The sequence below is a fragment of the Neopsephotus bourkii genome, unplaced genomic scaffold (genome assembly GCF_033783945.1).
Source record: "Neopsephotus bourkii isolate Nb327-2 ecotype Australia unplaced genomic scaffold, CSIRO-AGI_Nbou_v1 NB_1760, whole genome shotgun sequence".
Taxonomy (NCBI): Eukaryota; Metazoa; Chordata; class Aves; order Psittaciformes; family Psittacidae; genus Neopsephotus; species Neopsephotus bourkii.
The window spans coordinates 8591221-8613122 of record NW_026902234.1 but is presented as its reverse complement, the minus strand read 5'-3'; the positions used below and the strand labels follow the sequence as shown (position 1 = coordinate 8613122).

The following is a 21902-nucleotide window of genomic DNA, read 5'->3' as shown; positions in this document are numbered from 1 at the left end:
ACAGAGCCTACCATAATAAGGTCTTTTACCAGAGAAAGAAAATTTTCTTTTCCCCTTGCTTCTGTAACATTGTGAGAAGGTGGTTCCTAACATGTAAGTCAAGATCACAAAGATACAACCTAATGCAAAGGAGAAGTCTTACCCTGGAATCACTATCCAGCAAGCACCGAGCTATGATTGTGTCTAGAAAAACTTCATGAGCTGCAATGATGTGATCCAAGTCCTGTGCTTGTTGGACCTTGTTCCAGAGTTCATCCCATGAACATTCAAGCACCTGGAGCAATGATTCAGGATTTGGCTGTTTTGATTTGCTAGACAACAAGCTCTTTGAAATTTAAGACACACAACACATACAGAATATTAAAAGCACTTAATTTTTAAGCAACTGATTAGGTGGCTAGAGTATACCTCAAATGTAATGTAATACTGCATTTGATGAATAAAATGGACCATTTCTGAAGCCAGAACATGACACTGATGCAGCACCCCAGAAAGCTCTGTAAAAAAATCCAAAGAGATGACATGTTAAAGACCGCAAGGACAGGCAGAGCCATCAAACCAGCTTTTTCTACCGAACAGAATACTTCCATAAAACAGTCACTAATCTTGGATGGTAGAAGCAACACTGGCTGGCAACAGATGAGCAAAGAACATTGCACAATTTACTCCTAGAAAATGTGAGCCAAAGATGACACTGTGTGCTCAGACAGTGCTGGAAACTTGCTGAGTATCATAAGTGTACAAGATCCTCTCAGTCTCAAGAGACCAAAATACAGTTAATGGCCCGTGTGTCTTTTTGGTTGAAAACCTGAGGCCACAGATTTGCAGCTGCTCCTGGGACCTCTCAAACATCTTACCATCAGCCTTTAAAACACAGAGAGTGTATTTTTGCACTACTTGGCTACACTGAGAGCAAAAGAGAGGGTGGTTCTGACAGCAGTAGGGAATTTGTGGCTCATGTGGTTCAGGTTCAATTCCCTGATCCACAACAGAGACCAACAGGCAAATCACTAATGGCATCAGCTGCTCACCTGTAAGAGAGGGGATAACTGTTGTGGAAGGGTAGTATCAAGATTACTATCAACTTGAAAAATTCACTACAATGAAGATACTCAGCCTTCTGGAATCAGGAAGATATCCAGACAGAAGACATGATTTCTAAAAACCTGCCAAAGTAATTTGCCATTGCAGACAAGATATGAGACTAGTACAAAAGGAATTCTACATTTTTGTATCTTGGGATGTTACAGGACCATCTAATGATCTAAAAAAATATTACTGGATACTCTGCTCTTCATTTCTTACGCCTTTGCAGGAAAACTATCCCTAACACATTATGTTGCATCTACTTTAAAAAAGATCAGCAAAACCAACCTCCAGGGTTGGCTAACAACAGAAATATTTCAGCACTGGTGAGTTAGATACATCTCTGTTTCCTCTCCCTGGTAGGGAAAGAGAGAGCTTGGCACTGCTGTCTAGAAGTACTCCTTTAAAGCACTAAAATCCCTGGCTGTTAAGACTTTTTGGGAATTGTGAATAAAGCTATCCTTGGAAGTCAATGCTACCTCTTTGAAGCTGAAAACCAAAAGAACCTGAAGCTGCTTCCTCCTATCAGACACTGTCTTCCATTTGGTGCTTTGTAACTGGAATGGGAAGGTACTATTTTAGAGGGAAGGAGAAAAAATAAAAGTTAAGTTCTACTACTTCTTCGAAAAATGGTGCTGGGATGCACTCTTCATCTATTTCAGAAAAAATTCTACTCACAGCTTCCAACTTAGACATGGCAAGGAGCAAAAAGGGCTCCTGTCCCTCCAGGCAGAAGGCAGTACAGGTCTTTGTAAACATACTCTCTTTTGTCAGAGGCACAAACCAAGAAATACAACGCTCAGCTCCTTATGCCAAAAACAGCTGTAACAGCTTGGCCAGCATTTTGAATGTCTGTATTACTTTAAACATAGCCAAACCTAAAGGTGACAAGCAACTGAGCTTTAACCTACAGAACACTGCTCTATGGCAAAAAGCCTAAGAAAGGCCTCCCAAGAGGCGGTGGGAGAAAATCCAAACTTCTTCCTGAGAACAAAGGAACAAATAAAACCCTAGCAATGGGGGACAGGTCCAGCCTGAAGACCCTCAGGCAATGAGAATAAAATCTGTTAACTGTTAGTCTCAAAAGGAACAGAAAGTAAGAATGCAATAGGCCATTGGTTTCAAGTCAAACACTTACTTATTTGGGGCATTGAAATGACAGTGAACTAAATCCCATTTCAGAGAAGTGGAAAGGAAACCTAGTCATCATGACAGTTCCAGAGATCAGCCTTGTACACTAGAGCAGACTTTGCAAAAGCTTGTTTCCCAGGGAATTTCTGAGGCCAAGGTGTCCACTCCCACCCACCAAACAGTTCCTTACTATAATACATAAATATATCTTTGTAAATATTACTATGCCATAAAGAAGCATAACCTTCAATAGTTTTTTTACTGAGAGAAATGTAAGAAGGTAAAAAAATAAATCAAGAGCACGCCAGTACAGATGCTCACAAATATGACTTATATTCTCAGCTGAGAAATAGGATCAAAAAGTCCCAGTCCATTAGACGTACACTAGAGCCACTATAATTAAGAGTTTTCCTATTTCTTCTCAAACATGTTTCTCTTCTTAGCCTCCTCTGTTCTTAGCTAAACAAAAGCACAGGGAATGAGTGAAGGTAAAACTAGTAAACTCAGAAGTGTGCATGTGTGAGACTTATTCCAGCACAAGAAAGGGAGGCACAAGTTACAGACAGGAAGTTAACAAGGAAGATGAATAAAGGTGACGGAAGAGTAAGGGTATTCTTCCAGAATGGGATGTTCTATCTCCTCACTGCTACAAAAAGCCACAACCAAGGACTGTGTAGAACGAACAGGAAACTTCCATTTACAATAATGTTATTTTATCTTCATCATCATCTTCCATTAAGCAGTCAGTCAAGAGGACCAATAAAACGTAAAATTAATCTGTCCCAAGAGACCTTTCCCCCCCCTTAACAGTTTGAAATAAGGTGTAGTCATCTAAATCCAGTTTACTAGTATGTCATCCATTTGGGCCTCTCTCACCTGGTATACTTTTCAGCAGCTTTGCATTGCACATGTGCCCTTTCCATATATCAGTAAGAATATACTCCATTCGCTTTGCTCTCCAAAGGAAATTAAATACTCTTAGGTAGTGGCTCATGCACTCACGTGTAAATACCTACAGATTAAAAACAAACAAACAAACAAAAAATAACACTACAAATTTAATAGACTTACTGTATATTCTGAAGGACCAAGAACCTTACCACAGTCCATCTTATCTGACCCATGCAGTCTACTGATAAATACTGACAAAGAAAAACCCTGTATAACCCAGAGCTTTTGGAAAGATTCCCCCTCATGGGCTGAACTGAGTTACCTAATATTCAAGCTGGCACAAGGCACTGCAGGAAGTGTAAGAAGAGGTGAACGTGACAAAGCTTAAACATTGTGCTCTTTCCGAACTACATATGAAAATTCCTTCTGCTGGTCAGACTCACATTTTGATGTCCTGTTTTTTAAAATACAGTGGTTCTTTACAGAAGCTAAATGCATTCTGATCAATAGTGCAGTTATTTTCTCAGTAGTTCTAATGAACACTACCTATCAAATTTAATTTAGACAGTACAAATAGGTTCTCCTCAAATACATTCTTCAGTTCCTTGCAAATTATCTCAAATTAGTAGCTACAAAATAGTAATGATGGGAGAAGAGGAGCACTCCATTTATTAAGTACTTGCTAAAATCTCTGCTGGAACAAATGAATTACTGATTTTCAGTAATTATTGTTTTAAATGTAGCTTTTCAGCACTCATGGTTAATTTATAAGAATTGAGATTTTTAGCTCAACTGTTTATACAGTGGGTGCATCCCAGATGAAAAAAAAAAAGTCTCTCTGATCGCACACTCCAGAATAAAAGAAGGTTATTTCAATCGAAAAAAGAAATATTAAAAATTAGCTATTCAATTCAGTATCCAAGATGTTCACAGACAGCAGCATATGACATTACCGTTGCTATTGGACCATCAACATGATAGTCCAAGCTGAAGACATCCCATCCAGTGTCCCCAGGAGACACCTGTATTAAAAAGATATTCTATTTTAGTGTATAATCAGAGCATACCAATACTGAAAACCAGCTCTTGCTTACACTTCCATGTTCCACAGCCTATGAAAAAACAAGGATCCATATCAATATGAGATACAGATCCTTCTTGAAAGTAGTAGATTAAGCAAAAATGAATCGAAGTTTGACACAAGGGTGGGATTCATCTCACTGAAATGCTGATATGGTAATGTCAAAGTTTTTATACTGGAACCAGTAAAGGAAATGAAGGGAAGGCAAATTTCTTAGGCAAAACTCAACTTCAGGTATAGACTTATTTTAGATGCTACAGTTCATCAGTGAACTCCCACCAATGGGACTGAAGCTTTTTCATGAACTTAAGTTTCTTACCACAGGTAACCTTAATAAAATGCACTTAAATTGCTTCACTCCTTGTAAATTACTGGTGACAAAGAGACCACCCCCAGATTCTTGTAGAGGCAACAGTAGTATGAGCTGTTTGCAGAGCCTCAAACTGGGTCCACCAGCATCCCTTACTGTTAGACCCCAAATGCTTAACTTTGTATTGCCAGTGAAGCAGCTGTAGACCCACAGCTTGTAATACAGACAATAGGCAGGAAGTAGGAAAAGACTTATTAAATTAAGTTTACATAATTCAAAGTAGACTTCAGTGGAAAGGGAGGGGGAAAATGTATTTAATATATACACATATTAAAATTTTCATATAGATTTCTGCATTTATACACACAAAGAGGTCAGGTAAGTCACCATCATGCAACAGACCTCCAGAAGTCGAACATCCAATCGTTTGAGAATTTCAGGATTATCAAACTGGGCATTAGTTGCCCTCACCGCTGTTTCAAGGATTCCAGTTAGATTATGCTGATATAAGGTTGTAGCTGGTCGTGCGAGCTCTGGCCTGGTGGTTATGAAACAAACAGTTATGGCACATTACTGAGATATTCTGCAGCAACAATTTGGTAATAACTGCAACACATAGTGAAACACTTTCTGACAGACTTTCAAAACCTCTCATATTACTCTTTGTCTTAACCACAAAGAAAATCAGTGACCAAAATACTTGAGCAGAATATGTCTATTAATATACAGATATACATCTGAACATCAGCACGAGGAGTAACTTTATCCTCATTTAATGCCAATAATCTGAAACTACTAAAATTGCTAGCATAACTACTCTGTAATTTGAGTTGCATTCGTATCTAAAGTGAGCCAGATTGCACCATTAATACATCAAACCAATAATTTACTTTCAGTTTTGAGAGACTTGCTGATAGCCATCTCACAGGCTTAGAAGTGTTGGCAGAATTACACAAACCCACACCCCCTAGGTAGCTTAAACTTTTTAAAGAGTTGAAACATACAAGTACCCTGCACTACTACTCTCCCCTATGACCAGTACTGGAAAGTCCCTCACTGCTGCTACCTCAAATGTAACACTGACTCCATAATCCAAATCTATTCTGCTTCACAGTAATTTTCACTTTAAAAAGCATAGTCATGTCACCAAACAATACTGTTTTTGATTCACAAACAAGTTAATAGAAGGTCTATTACAAAGCCTTCTAGACAAAGGAAAGCTTTATAAAGGCCATTTTTGAGGGACTAAGCATTGTCAGTAGCACCATCATGTAAAAGCAGTGAGCTTGCAAATATATTTCAGAAACTGAAACTGATAGTTTTGGGTGCACTGGACTGCTTAAAACAGACTGGTGAGGCATCAATTAAATTTTAAAGATGCATTGAGTGGTGTTGACACAATGTTTTGGACCAAACACCTCCAAAATATAAAAGCCTAACACTGACAGCAATGTTAACTAGTGACATCAAAGGCAACAGAACTTTTCTGCTTAAACTTGCTGACAGGAGTGAGAGAAGTGCTAACACCCGTAAGGCTGTCACCGGGTCAGTGCAAAGGTACCTATATTAGTCTAACTTTTCAAGACAACCTGAAATGGTACCATATATACTTCCCACCAAAAAGGAAGAATAAAGTTTCAGCCTCAGGGTCAAAGAACTTAGATGCAAAATAGAATATAAGAGTTGTTCAATTAAACCTTTGAATAATATGATACTTAAAAGGTCCTCTTCCAAAGCAAAACAGTTTCTGTGCTGATCATGTACATTTGCAAGCACCAGAAATTTAACACAATTACCCTTCCTAATCTCTTACTTGAGTAAATCCATTAAATGCCTGATAAAGTCTCCTTGACCAAGTAGTAAGTATCGCCTCATGGCCTGCATATGTTCCAGTAAATTGTATTTTTTATTGAGAACATCCAGCAGGTATTTGCTGGTCTCAAAATAAGCTGCATCAATTTTTTCTTGAAATGCATTTTCCAGATCTGTGAACAAATCAGCAGCTAAAAGGAAAAAAAAAAATTAATGAAAAAAATAGAAAGAGTCAAAATTAGTAGTTTTTCCAAAACAGAGGCAAACAAACTTTGGAATTGAAACATATAAGAAGATAAATTGTTATTTATTCTGATCCACTGTATTATATAAAGCCAGAACACATAGCCAAAGCAAAAGCAAGTCTAAAGCAGCCCATACATCAACATTATTGCTTTTAATCTTTGCTCAGCTCTTGTAACTTCCAATAAGACCTAACATTATTTCATCACTTTTACACAGAAAGCGATTTTTTTTTTTTTTCAGCTTGTTGAAATACTGCAATTTACAGAATCAAATAATTTGAAGGAGCTCTAAATTCATAGAGAAAAGCTTTCTGGGGGGTGGGGGGAGTGGGATCTAAATCAAAAGTCACTTCTAAGTGTGTGTGTGTGCAGAAATCAAAGAATCAGTCAGAACATTTAACAGAAAAAGAATTCCCAAGTACAAGTCAGAATGAGGAAGCAGGGACTAGCTTGTGTTATCTGGGAGACAGCCAGCAACCTTATGTTTTCTTCTTCACCTTTAATGCATGGCAATTTGGGGGCAGAAAGTAGAACACTGCCCCTTACTGGGAAGTGCATTTCACTTTTTCCTTACAACTACAAGCTTATCAAGAGAGGGACTGCAGGAAGACTGTTACAAGATAGCAGGAAGTGTGACCTCTTCAGGCAACATGAAGCAAAACCCTAAATACTGGACTGTCAACTATTCAGGCTCAAACCTTCCTAAGCATTAAAGGATATACTCCCACTTTCAATGATTTTTAACTGAACAACTAGTGTTCTACAGATAAAAAAAATGAAGATCCATGTACCAAATTAGCATAAGACATTGCACTGCCTGCTCCAGGATTCAACTGATTTTTTTTTTTTTTTTAATTAAAACCAGGCTTTGTGTTACCCTGACAAGATTCAGTCTCAATTAATAAAGTACTTTTAAACTGAAGAAATAAACATGGCTGTAATAAAGAAGTCACTTTTTAACAAGGGAAACCTCACAAGGTCCAGTTCAATGACATTCCCAGCGTTTTCCTAACTCTCACTCAGTACCCTGTGAAGTTCGAAAGGAAACTGGGGACACATGAAAATTAAGGTTCCAAGGCAAATAAATTAAAGAAATAAAAAATACAGCCAAACACATAAAACTTTTCGATTTAAAAGGAGGAAAAGTATTCAGGTTGGCATCCTAGCTTCCATCATCTTAGCATAAACAATTATCTGAATGGGCTCTCAGGATATTGTCAGATGGCACAAACAAGGATGACAGCACGTAATTCCAACATCACTGACACAGAATGTTCTTTCTGGATTGAATGGGTAAAATGCCCTGAACACAAGTGCAGTTTTGTGCAGAATTAAGGCAGTGCAATACTGTGAGGCATTTAGGGTGTAGACCGTAAGCTCCGCATGTCTTCAGCACACTGCAGATATAGTTGATAACATCCACTTCTAAAACTACACTTCTGTCTTAAATGGGTATTCTCAGCACTTAAGATCACGTACTTGCTTTGAAGCTCTCACTCCCTACGTAACAGGGAACCCGTATTTGTGCAGATCTTCTGTTCAATCAAGGAGAGAAACAAGTGCTAATTAAAAAAAATATACTGGAAAAGAATGGTCACAACCACTATGTAAAGTGGTGGAAGTAGCGTAGCAAAAGAATGTTTTTTGCCTTTTTCAGGAATGGCTGGTGAAATGATGGTTCAAATGCATTTACAGCCCTTATTCACTTAATCCTGACCCTTCTCTGCACTTTAAGCTCATCTTTGACTGAGCAAGCACTGTACATGGTACAAAAATCAAATTATTAGATGAAAAATTATTGCAGATATGAATGGGATTTTGTTATTTGAACATTTTTCACAGAGGCACTCATGCTAAAAATCCATGCTGTGAAGAGTTAATATAAAAACTAACCCAAGGTTAATCAGGGGACAGAAGCAACAGACATGTGACAATCCACAAAACCAAGCTTCATAGTTATATATAATAAAGTCTTATTTGAGTACAGGAATAACAGAAAAAATATAATTTTACTAACCTTCCACATATTCAATTTTCTTTGGACAGATCATAGTGGTAGAGGGTATTTACAGAAAGGCTTCTGTCCTGACTCTTTTTACTGTTTATTTTCTTACTTGCAACTAATTGGTTATTCAATATTTTTTATCACAGGATTAATTCAGTACTATTATGGAATCAAATAAGGAAGTATATTTGATGAGAAGTAACAAGTACCAAATTCTTACTGTAGCACTCAAGAACATCCCTGCTCCCACCCCAGCTTTCTCAACAAAAGCCAGCTGAAGGCAGACTGCTTCCTGAACATTTGCATTCAGAAACCTAGTACATTAACAACCACCCAGTAAGAAAAGTATACATGCGTAAAATACAAGTATCTATTAAAATACCTATGTTTTACGGCAGGTGGGACTTTTCTAGTCCTTTCCACCTCACTATCCAAAACGTCAATTTATAGTCTAAATCACATATCGTAGACTTCAGTTCAAAGGGAGGAAACTGACACTGATACTCTACCATCTTTTGACGACTCTGCAGATTTTGCCACAGCAATCATCTTTGTGGATGGAGTTTGATCGTGACAAACTTGATGCAAGAAGTTTATAGATTTTCCTATTAAAAGGACCTGAAAAAAAAGTTACTTGTATAAAGGAAAACAAGACAAGAATCCCCAAGAAAACAAACAAACCACCAAACAAAAAAACAAATCACCAAAATCACAACCACCAAAACAGGGTATTTTGTCATCTTTCTGTGCTCTTAGCTTCACAATGGCAACCACAGCAGTCCAGGACTCATATGCTAACACAGAGCGGTTTTAAACACAAACCTCTTCCTAACCCCCTTCAAATCTCCTTAAACAAAATTTATCAGTTAAGGAATTGAAAGGAGAAATAGTCTTCCAGTCTTCCTCAGCACACAATTCTAAAATTCCTAAGACTATTATTTATTTTTAAATTTGGTCTCCATTTTTTTAACAGAAACAGCAGCACAGGGTGAACAAATTATCAGACGATTAATTTTTTAATTCATACCTTTTTTGACTGCTCCATTGTAATAAAAGAAGGAATCATTGATTTCCTCAAAGTGTATTTGTCATGCCACAACCGATCAGTTTTAACTGTAGGATCTGAAGCTACAAAAAACTATAGATTGAAATAAATATTAAGAACAAAAATGTAAACTCTCTCCCCTAGTATTTAATTTCTGCACTCAGAAATCTCCTCTGTATGTTATGCAACCTTGACTACCTCAGGGTAAAGTGTACTAGCTGTAAAACATCCACTATAAAATACAGAAGCATATGGCATTTTCTTAGTTTTACAGTTAGTGTAGGAGATAAAGCTCAGAATATAATATAATTTTATTTTACTGATTCTATTTTTACTCAGGTCCCTCTGGATTTCCTTCTATTTTTACACATGCAGAATTCACAGACTGAATCACAGAATCACAGACTGGTCTGGACTGGAAGGGACCTTAAAGATCATCCAGTTCCAACCCCCTGCCACAGGCAGGGACACACAGAATCATAGAATAGAATCATAGAATAGTTAGGGTTGGAAAGGACAACTGAGGAATTGCAGAGAAAAACCCAAAACAAAACCAAGACCAAGAAAACCTGCAACTGAACTGGTGATTAAGTGTTCAAGTCTCTCAACTCCACACAAGAGAATACTTTCATTAGCAAGAAACTAAAAATACAATATTAATTTTGTTAAAATGATGTGTATATTGATTCTGTCCTCATCCTCTCAGACAAGATACCCATTTTTCAACAAGAATTTTCTTTGCTGCCTCCATGGCAGGGGGGTTGGAACTTGATGATCTTAAGGTCTTTTCCAACCCTAACTATTCTATGATTCTAAATACCATTTTCATTAAGTACGGTCAGTTGTCTTTGCTCAAAAACCTTGTTGATGGTATGAAAATTGTAGCTATGTCTAACAGTAATATCCAGTATTAAGAATGTTCTTACAATGAGCATATAAATTTTTAAATAAAGTTGAAAGCTAGTGAATGATATAGAATCCTCAAAAGAGACCACCTCACATATCTGAGGAACAGCTGGGAAAACAAGTAAAGTCTGTTTCATGCTTCTAGCCATAAAGACTTGAACAATTCACACAAGTCTCTAATGCTGACTTAAAAGATCAGCTGTGTATGATATTTGTACTCATTTTAAATTTGACCCAGATAGACAGTTTCAGAAGGCAGACAGCATATTTCACACTCTAAGAAAGTTACTCAGATGTGTCTCAGAAGGGCTCAATTCATTAAAAAAAAAAGATCCTTAGGCTTCTTGGATCCAAAAAATGTCCCTTTAACAAGACTGTACTGACTGGATATAGGAAAAATAATCCAGAGAGCTTAAAAAGGCATAAAAAAAGGTTTTAGGAAGAAAAAGGACAGTTACTAGAATGTGCTGTTACAGAATCCATAACAAATAACTCTACAGAATTTATAGAAGAACTCTGGAACTGTAAACCTACACAATTTGACAAACTGAAGCCATTTATGAAGGTGAGGATAACAGTATGTAGTCACAATAGAATATTCTTAACTTTATTTCAAACAAGGCTTGCATTATAATAACTTACAAAGAACTCTGCATACATTACCGATGTTAAACTAAGCAAGAAAATATAGAAAGATGACTTTCTCTCTCTGTAGAAGCATCTATTGTTAGACCACCATTCTGCCTCTACTAAACAGACACAGGATATGACTCACTGAGACAAGATACTGCACAACTGCAACCTCCAAATATCACACTGACTGTATCCATGAAGAGAGTCATGTTATTGCATATATTACTCATATGCCATTCATTTCCATCACAGTCTACTTTTCAAATTCTCCTCTAGACTTCCCACAGATGATACTCCCACAAAGCAAATGAAAAAAGATCAACTATTTAGTGTATCACATACATTACCTCATGGTATGTATCCTCCAGCTCTCCATCATAAATCCAGCGATAAAGGAAATTCAGTACAGGATGGGATACCAGGCCAAGAATGTGCTGAACCAGAGATCTCATGTAGGGATCTCCTGTTTTAGTGTAAGCATGGACTGCTGAGGCTAGTTCACCACCTTTTCTCCCTGTGAGATTATAGGGGAGAGGAAAAGAAATGTGTGAAGGAAAGAATATACACATCACACTAAAATATAGCAGCCACTGATTTCAGCTAGTCATATGCTATTCACAGCTTGCTGAACAGCAATTCTAAAATGTAGGAAAAGTATATTTTTTAATGTTGACAGGAAATTCCAAGGTTTTAAGGCATGAATTATTAATTGCACTGAAGCATCAAGCAGAGTTCTCTGACACCGTATTCTGTCTACTTTACAGTGCTTGAAGGAATACAAAATTCAAGGCATCAGATCACACACAATGGTTGACTTCAAGCTACTTTTCTTGCCCTACCAGAATAAGGCTTAAAGAAGCTTTAGTACGTTTTCCTTCTTTCCTGTACCTGACCCTCTCTTAGATGTTCTGTGTGCGTACATATACACAAACACATCTTTCTGGCTTCTTGGTAGAAGAAATTTCATAAATGTCTTAAAATGAAAGCCCACTGTCTCTCTCTCCCTATGCCCCCAACCCCCCAATTGTTACCAATTCCAATAATCAAGGTAAAACAGATGTCAGATTTTTCTGATTAAGCCATGACAAATGCTTTTTGCAAAGAGCAACAATCTCCATTTATTTTCAAAGGCAGCAGAGAAGTACCCTCAGAGCGAAGCATAGCCTACAGGTAAGTTACTGTCTAAAGTTCTGGTCAGCTCCAACACCACTTCTCAGCATTTGCAGCCATCCACTACTGCCAGGTTTGTAAAGTTTTGTTTCACTTGAACCTGCAGACAGGCTGCAGTGACTCCTATATGCCATCATTTACAGAGGAACAGCAAAATACACACAGTGAAGAGACTAAGCCAACCATTTCATAATGTGTTAGTGGGGGGTTTTAATAGTGTAACATTCTCTGAAAGATGACTAAAATTGAAAACAGCATGAAGAGTGTGTGCTTAAAATCCAAAGGATTTCTCAAGCATGTTCTACTTAAAAAAAAAAACCAAAAAACCACAACCAAACAACTAAAACCAAAAAACAACAAAAACATCTAAGTGTATCAAAACAACACTAGAATTCATCAGGTTTTCGCTTAAACTAAAAGACAGAAAACCCCCGGCTTACCTACTTAAAATTTTCTAAAAACCCACAGAGTAATATTACTGATATCCACCTTTGGCATGCACAACCACTCAAAGTTACATAACCTCCCCAGAAATATTAAATTCATGTTAAACAGACCTTGACAGTGATCAACAAGTGCTGCAAGGGTCTTTAACCTTATTTTAGGATCGTATGTCCAGACTAGAAGCCGGCGAAGTGTTAAACTGCTCTCAAGTCCCAAATTCACGCCCTGATCATCTTCCAACTGCAACTGATCAAATTAGAAACAGAAAGACATATTAAGGAACAAAGCCGGCAAATCTGAAGCAGAACTAATGCTTCATACTTTTTGTTCTGAAGTTAGCTTTTTACTTGAAATTTCCAGTATTATATGTTCTCTCATTAAACCATTGAAGCAAAACCCAAGAGACACATGAGTGAAAATAGAGAATCAAATGCAGGTGAAAGGACAGAGACACGTGGAATAGGGCCAACAGAGCACAAAGGTCAAGAAGGTTAAGGAAAGCAAGGTGACAGTCATAAAAGAAGAGCAAAGGAAAAGAGAGCAGAGATCCTGAAAGGCAGCAAATATTAGGCAAAGAGATGCTCAGAAAAAAAGTAAAGAAAAACATCTAAAGGAGAGGAAGGGTGCAAGAGGTAGTTTTTATTACTGCACAGCCAGCTTATTTTAGTTGAACATGAGATAAATTTTGTTCAAAGTCTTCCTCCAGAAGCCATCAGAACTTAAGTGAACTACAGAAGCAAGATTAAGAAATTGATGCTATTAAAAAAAAAAAAACAATAAAAGAAAAAAAACTGTCACAATGTGACTACCATGAATCTTACAAAACCATGGAAAAGGAAAGCCAAACATTTGCATCTGAGATGTAAATGTGCCTTTCATACAAGTACCACTGGGATAAGCAGGATAGAAGAAGAACACAACTCAGGAATACAGAAGCAAGTTTCTAGAGCAGTCCAAGCAGATAAACTCTTAGAAAAGATGCTCTATTTCCTGTATGCAATAACCAATCCACTTCATGCTTCCACATTTAGCACATTATCAGTTAAATTTAAGATTAGTGCTATCCACATTAAGCTCATCCTTAAAAACAATTACATTTATTAGCTTCTGGATGCTCCTGGGTCCATGTTTTTTTTTGTTTGTTTCAGTTTGTTTGCTTGGAAATTGGCAATGGTAAGAGATATATAGAGCGAAATCTGCGATTTATCTTCAGGGAAGAGATAGTACCCTTACATCACTCAGAGAGACTCTAAGGCAGAACCATGTTTCAGGGAAGCTCTGAAGACATAATATAAAGTCACAGAGAGAAAGACAATACTGAATCCTTTCATGAGATTATTATCACGCCAGAACTGCTAACCAGAACTGCAGCTGACAACAACTAAGCTGGCAGCCTGTATGATCTCCCATACATAAGAATGCAGCATGCACTCAATTCCAAGACACAATTTCTACATGTTTTCAAGTAACTAAATGTCCAGTTTTGTAAATAGTCTTTTCAAAAAGTAGATTTTTTTCCCCATCAATTTTAAAATAAAACTGACAAGTCACCAAGCTCACCTCTGGGATAATCTAGCAAAAGTCTTGAAAATGCTGACTTCTTTTTTAAAGATTTCTGCTCCATCAATTATGAACATAAGAAATGCCATCCTCTGTCAGAAACTTGGCTAGATGAACTACTGCTCTACCTCTAAATGACATATTATATTGCTTATGTAATGTATTATTATTACACATAACAGTGATTTCTATGACAAAAATACTCATTGGTATGTTACAGAGAATTGTGTTCACTGTCAATAGAAACCACTGTGCATCTCTAGGTGTACCTTTAAGGGGATATTCAGATAATGTAAATCAAAATAAGAAAGTTAAAAAAGAACCACTTAACTTACCTGAGAATGTAAAACAGACAGAAGTCGGTAGTATTCTTTAAGTTCCTGATGTAAGGCTGCACAAAAACTCTGAGAAGAGGAAAAAAAAAGGGGGGTGGGGGGGGCGGAAATCAGAAAACACCTTCCTGAATAACTTTGATATAACTTTTACCTTATCATTGCTCTGTGAATGTAGTTAGAAACTTCCTAAAAGGAATCAAGCTACAAGTTTCAGCACAAAAGCCAACTCTCAGGAAATTCATCAATGTGTAAGCGCTTCCCTAAGAGATGCACAGACCTTTTCTAAGGATATATACACACTGTCAAGTGACTGTTTTTTGCTGTCTTAATTCTATCAACAGAACTATAACTCTCCAAATAGATGCATCGTCTCAATAAATACATTAATAACTACCATAGGGTATGAAAATCATAACATGACCCAGAAGAAATTTGCTTTAATAATTAGGTAAAATATAGTATGTCATAAAGTAATAGAGTTTCAACTTCAGGAAGGCCTCTAATAACAGAACATGGAAGTGGGGATGCAGTCATTATATTCACAATATAGACTACATGACTTGAACAAGAAAACACAGTGCTCATAAAAGAACACTCTGAGTAACTGCTGCTGGATGAAGAACTCTAAATTTTTGGCATTTTATCAACTGACAGTTGTATACAATTCTTCATTTGACATGGAAGAAATGACTGAGTGTATCCCAAGAAATATGTGAAACAGGCAGAAATTAACAGGCCTGAACTAATGGTTCTTTGTAAAACAAATCTAAGCACAGCTACTTTGGGTTGTTTAAAAATAAAAATAGAGGTATATTTTAAAACCAATTCCTGAAAGAATACTTGTTCAGTAACAGATAGTTTTCCACAGCTTGGGGTCCTGGGGTTTTGCTTTGTTTCCGTAATGTTCTTAACCTAATATACAGACTAAAAAAAATATCCTGCAACACAGTTTCTAAAACAGAATTAAAATTCTGCCTCATTAATTTTGGACTGAGTTAAAAATCTTGGGCTTTAAGCACTTTGTTTGTTTGTGGCGATTTGTGGGTTGTTGTTTTTTTTTTGGGTGTGTGTGTTATGTTTTCCTTTTTTTAAGGATACTCCCATACACAAACACATATTGTTCAGAACTGATTTCTTAAATTCTCAACTAACAATTTTGATTTCTGTATTAATGGACTTTTTTTTTAATAGGCAATTCCCCAGGACTTTTGCCCTCAACCCTTTCTAAAATGATCACAATGAAAGTAATTTGGAAAATATAAGGAAAACCTCACAAAAAGAACCCAAGAGCTGAAGTAAAATATTTACTGACTAGAGTATGTACGAGACAGAAATCATTACTATAAGCACAAGTAGAAAATAAACCTTCATTCCCACTAAGAGACTAAGAAACCGGGGAGGGGGGGACCTCAAACCCAAACGACGAAACCATTAATCTTGCCATTATATCCATTTGAAGGACAGGGTCACTTTCTTCAACTCAACATCATAAATTAGAAAGACATTTGAAAGTCATTTTATTCCAGAGGATACTGAAGGGCAAAAAGAAATCTCTTTATGTGTAACTCTACTTTTCATTTCTTCTCACTTGCTTCTTCAGTACATTTTTGAACTTATTAAAGTAGCACTCGCCAAGATAGAGGGCAGAATACAGCCTCCAAGAAAACATTCAAAGGCACCATACAGCTCAAAAAGTGAGAACAGTAATCACCGACTTTAGTAGCCAAAAGGAATTAGGATCTAACTGGCCAATAACTTTTCAGAGACACTTCAGGAGTTAAAATTTACATCCAGTGCCAATTCCTGTACCAAAATTACAGATATTTGTTTCCCAAACTGCTACGGAAAACTGGACATTATCCTAGAATTTTGATTTGGTCTACAGCAGAAGAGAATTCAGGAAGGAAACAGAACACCTGTTCAACAGAAAAAAAAAAAAAAGACGCCCACTACCTCAACTCGATCTGAATTGGCAAAATGTCAAAATATAAGGCACTTCATTGCTGATTTTTTTTCTATTTTCTTTCTGAGGAGAAATTAGAACTTAGATACTAAGCAGTAAAGACGGAATATGTTAAAGTGTAGCACAGTGGTACACCTCTACTCCTAATAACTGTCGACACATGATAATTTGCATAGTAAAAACAGTCACCAGAATCATAACAAAACAGGTGACAGACATCTTATCCTACACAAGGTTTAAACAGGTTTACACATGCATTCTTTTAAAACATTATGCCAAAGATGCTTTAGAAGGCACAACACATTCTTGTGCTCAATTCTTAATATACAGTGTGCAATACCTGAAATTGTCAGCTATAAAAGCCATGAAGAACAATGGTATATAATCTTTTTACCCAGATACTGACAGCAGGAGTAGAATATGTTTTTATTTGTACACTCATGTCCTAGAAATATATATGAAAGTGCTTGCCTCAAGCAAAATTAACAGCTTTAGAGCTATGCAGATTCAGCAAACTAACTGCACAGCCTTCCATACAGGAACTGAAATCTGCATATAGTAGCTAAGACATTGCACATTTAAATTCACTGAGGAATTAAAGTTCTCCTCTTACTGTAAACTTGAAAATTAAAGCCAGAGACAGTAAAAATAAGCACAAGCAGGAAGCTACTAGATAAAGAATTAGAAACTTCACTCGGATATACGGGGAGAGTCTGAAGAAAATGCATATACAGTAGCATTACCATATAAAACATGGAAATTAGCATTGGATCACTAGAAAAATAATTAATTATATTGTAACTAAAGGAGTTACTTAGAATAAGAGACAGAAGGGAACAGAATAAAACATTAGAAAAGTAGGAAGCACTACAGTGTCTCTACTGACCTCTTAAGAAAAATTAGACTGTAGGGAGAAGCACTTCAATTTCTTGGCAGATTAGGTAGGATGTTATGGCTAGAGGCAAGAATAACATTTCTGTCGATTCAGAAGGGATAATATCCAGTTTTACAGAGGGAGCAAGTGAGAGGAAACGGGAATGCCTTAGCAGTAAATGTGGTTTTGGGTATTACAGCAGCTGTGAAGTTACTGTAGACTACAAATCATGATGATGAAACCTATAAAAACAAAAGTTAATATTCTTTTGATGCTGTGTTTAAAAGAAAGGGCAAAAGATAATGGGTATTTGCATTTTATGTAAGTTACTGCAGTATTAACACACAAACAACATTAGCTGACAAGATGTCTCCTGAATAGATCACCCCAACAACTGATCGGTGATTAACTAGCACAGGGATGCCACCTTTCCATGTAAACAATGGTTTTGTTTATAAACATGCATGAGTACTAAAAAAAAAAAAAAAAACTTTAGAAAAAAAAAAGATTAAAAACAAATTATGTGTGAGATCTTCCAGCTAAAAGTGACAGGGCCAATTCCTTCTAGTCACCAGCAAGAGCAAATGCTTTTTGCTTGCCTTCAGAATATGACCCATAGCAAAAGTGGCATTCCATCAAAGGATGAAGAACCCAAGCTCCGAAGTTTATGCATCCTTCTAGTACTGCATTTACTCAGTAGTTTCTAAGGGAAACAAGACCAAAATATTGTGGCAAAACCAATTTTCTAGCTGACCTACCTGTCCCACAAGTCCAAAAGCACGATCCAAACTCCTCTGGTCTGTGTATTTTCTTATTTTATTATGTAGCCATCCGAGCTCTGCAAGTCTACTTGTAGTATCTATCAGGGATTTGGATAAGCTCACCTACAAAGTTAACAGAAACAGTAACTTGCAGTTAAGTCAAAACTACCATTCCAATACTTGTTTCAATTAAGTTTGAATCAATAATAAACTACAAGAAATATACAAACAAATGAATTACAATTTATACACATAACCATTGAAAAGGCAGCAGCAATGAAGTACTGGCAACTTTGTGACACTCCCTTTTGGAAGTCTTATATTCATACAATCTTTTTACATTAGGCAATTATGGCAGTAACAAAAAGGTTTTCAGAAAAGAGGAAGAAATCTGAAATTTTATGATGTAGAATCACACTTCATCTTATCCTGATTATCAGTGAGACTGAAAATATTTGAGCTGTAGAAGTGGAGTCAATGACTGACACTAATGAAGAAACCTAAAGAACAAAGAGGTTTGATTCACATGTAGTAGTGATTAATAGTAGAAGCCAAATGACCCAATACCAGACTAGGTATCAGGAATCAAAATTTGTACCCAAATTCTAAGCTTAAGTCTGATCCACTGGTAGCAGCTTTTGTAAGTTATTTAATCACATGACCCTATGAACTCTTCCAGTATGTTGCTACTTATATCAGGTACCTCACTTCACCCTGAAAGTCAGCCTCAGTCCCAATACGCTATTTTACTATTACTATTTTCATCTAAATCAGCACATTTCTTCCTTTAAATTACCAACACATAAGATGCTGTTCCTTGTGTTTCTACTTGAGATTTGCTTCTACCACATTTGATGATGTCACCCAAGAAAACCATCATCAAGTTTTCAAACTTTACAGGACAAAACCCCCTAATACGTTAGGCCAAGAGGCAGGCACTGACTGCCCACAGCAATTGGGCCTATACCATCTCTACAGACAATTACAACTCAAACAGCCAGCTGGAACAGTCCAAACCAAAGAAAGGAAATACACTAGCAAGCTAAATGGATTACCATAGAACTAGAAATCAAGCTAATTCTTTAAGTCTTTCAGTCAGCAGCACAGGTATTCTCCAAGATAAAAATCAGCTACAAAGTGTATTAACCACAGCAATGTGGGCTTGAACCAGAGAGCAGCATTTGGTTGTAAGAGCAGAGTTCAATCTCTGGCCCTCTTGTCTAACTGTAAAGGCACAACTTTAACATCTTGAACAACTTCTATAGGATAAATTCTAGCTTAAACAAGCATAGTTGGACACAGTTTGAAACTGCCCGCAGCTAAAACCAAAACGATGACATAAGAACCATTAGAATTCTGCCATTGCAGAGCACTTGGCAAGCATTAAGGACAATACACATCCACTGGAATCAAATGAGGAACAAGCAAAATTGGCTTAGTGTTATTACATTTGTATCTCTTATATCAAAGCAGATGCTGCTAGCTTATACAGTGCTGAACTTCACCAACAGACCTAATATTAACACTGACATTCAAGCAAGGCTAACATCTTGGAAAGCATGCTCCTTTCCGGAAAAAACGGACTGTGCACAACATCACTTTCTTTGCGCAGCTGAGGGAAAACTGCATGCTTTGACTACTACTTTGCATAAGATGCAGTCAACATAACTAGAGGAGGCATGACCTTGGTCCTCCGTGTTCATCAGAAAAAGTTCCAGCTGCAGCTCTAGCCAAACAGTTTTTTCACTGGGTCCAGTAGCTCGGCACAAGTGCCAATAACAAAGAATGATGGAAGACAACTGACTTCACAAAAATAGCTAAAGACAAATAGTTCTTAGAAAAAAACATTACTGACCACAAACCATCTGAATAATCAAACTCCCTGTACTAACAGAATTAGGAATTCAAAGTAATGCAGCTTTTCACTACAAACTAGCCTATTTGATATGAAAGCTACACAGAAAACTAATGAAACCCATAGTGCCAATTTTGCAATCGCCAAGTTTTCTTCACATTCCTCTAGGAGAATCTATTATGCTACCTTTCCTTTCCCATATATAGTCTAACATATATGGAACATAATTAACTCAGTGCAGGTGTTGAGGAACTACAAACCTTGCAGCATCTACAGGTACAGAAGATAATAAACAGATTCTTAAGGATGTCAACTGACTTAACAAGATTGAAGTTTTCCATTCTTCCCTCCACTAAGCAGCCCTAAATGTCATTGTAAAGTAAGAGGGGGAACAATTATACATTTCACTTTTTGCTATTATTATGGAGGAGAAAAGAAAATTAGTTCAGTTATTGTCAACATCAAGGTAAGTCTACTGTGCTCTTGGCATATGAAATGGCCCAAACTCTATTCCCTACCATTTTAGGACTATGTCATATTGTCATAGTATAACATTCTTAATACATATGAAAATTGGAAGCACTTGAACAAGAATCTGAACAAGAACATGACAATGAATTAGCGAGCTGAAACTGAATTGTGATGCAGTACTGTTTAAATACTGAATAAAGAGAATATGCTAAAATAACTAGAGCCACCTTCTTGCTCTTGTTCAGCTGACCCAATCTCCCTCTCAGTTCTTCTCCATACTGCAAATACACTTAACATCTTGCCACTTTAAAACAAGATCTTCTCCCTCTTAGGTTTGTCTCCTGTTCCTCTGCACTCTCTTCGACATGTTCCTTCAAATTCACATCAGCTGGATTTTCTATCAACTACAGGAGTTGAAAGCATTTTCTTCAGCTCTGGCACAGTGCTTTCTTGGGTGATCTGCATGATCCAATCTGATCACTTATAAATTTTAATCAAGACCACAATATCAAGCAGCCAGCATCCATTCTACATCTCAGGCTGTTAAATTTAATCCACTAATAATGCAGTCAACAGCCTCTTCTACACTGCAGAGGGGAAATGATGACAAAAATCCTCAAATTATGCCATAATTTAGGAGTCTTTGTACTGGCTTAATAGCTTGGAGTCTATTCACATCTTGTGAAATGCTAGTTTCTTTCTGGGACCTAATCCACCCAATCATTTTTAAATTAGTACTGTTGTAACTACTCTGCTGTACTAAAAAAAAAATGAAAATGCTGGGGGAAGAGTAAAGACTTGTGAAAATATTTTTACCTTTTTTTTTTTTTTAACATATTTTTCATGGCTATTTTTCCCCTCCATACATCTCTGCTCACATATGAAATACCAGTCAATATACAGTACCTTTCCCTCCACTTTATAGCAATTTTCAGAATTGCACATTTTGATGTTTTTGCCATCTATTCCCTGGAAGACATACAAAACATCTCTTACAAGATTTGCTTCAGTTACTTCAACAGAGCCTGGAAAGAAAAAAAAATTATTTAGCTTTGTTGGACAATTAGATTTTATTACAACTTCAAAACACTATTTAGAAGCATAGCCCGAAAAAAGAGAAAGCCTTGTGTTTAAGTTAAAAACGAAAAAGCCTGTGTTAAGTCCTCTTAACAACCTGACAGAGAAGCCAAGATTTCCCTTTACGGGCCTCTACTGATATTTGTGATCCTCTCAAAGCAAGTCACCTTGCACGGCACAGCTATATGGTTATATTTTAACCAATACTTCAGCCAGTTCTCAAACTCCTTATCTTTGCTAATTCAAT

General features: G+C 36.8%; 1 protein-coding gene across 1 annotated transcript in view; it reads right to left on the bottom strand.

Annotated features, from left to right (window-relative positions):
- The window catches only part of TUBGCP3 (tubulin gamma complex component 3), a 51293-nt gene that overhangs the window by 3770 nt on the left and 25621 nt on the right, over positions 1-21902 (bottom strand). The window contains exons 7-19 of the mRNA XM_061377848.1: positions 21485-21603; positions 18250-18375; positions 14655-14723; positions 12873-13005; positions 11493-11659; positions 9589-9699; positions 9071-9179; positions 6313-6502; positions 4902-5037; positions 4062-4130; positions 3094-3229; positions 409-497; positions 143-274 (exon numbers count right to left, since the gene is read on the bottom strand). Coding sequence (XP_061233832.1) covers positions 143-274; positions 409-497; positions 3094-3229; positions 4062-4130; positions 4902-5037; positions 6313-6502; positions 9071-9179; positions 9589-9699; positions 11493-11659; positions 12873-13005; positions 14655-14723; positions 18250-18375; positions 21485-21603 — 1586 coding nt within the window. The remainder of the gene's footprint in view (positions 1-142; positions 275-408; positions 498-3093; positions 3230-4061; positions 4131-4901; positions 5038-6312; positions 6503-9070; positions 9180-9588; positions 9700-11492; positions 11660-12872; positions 13006-14654; positions 14724-18249; positions 18376-21484; positions 21604-21902) is intronic.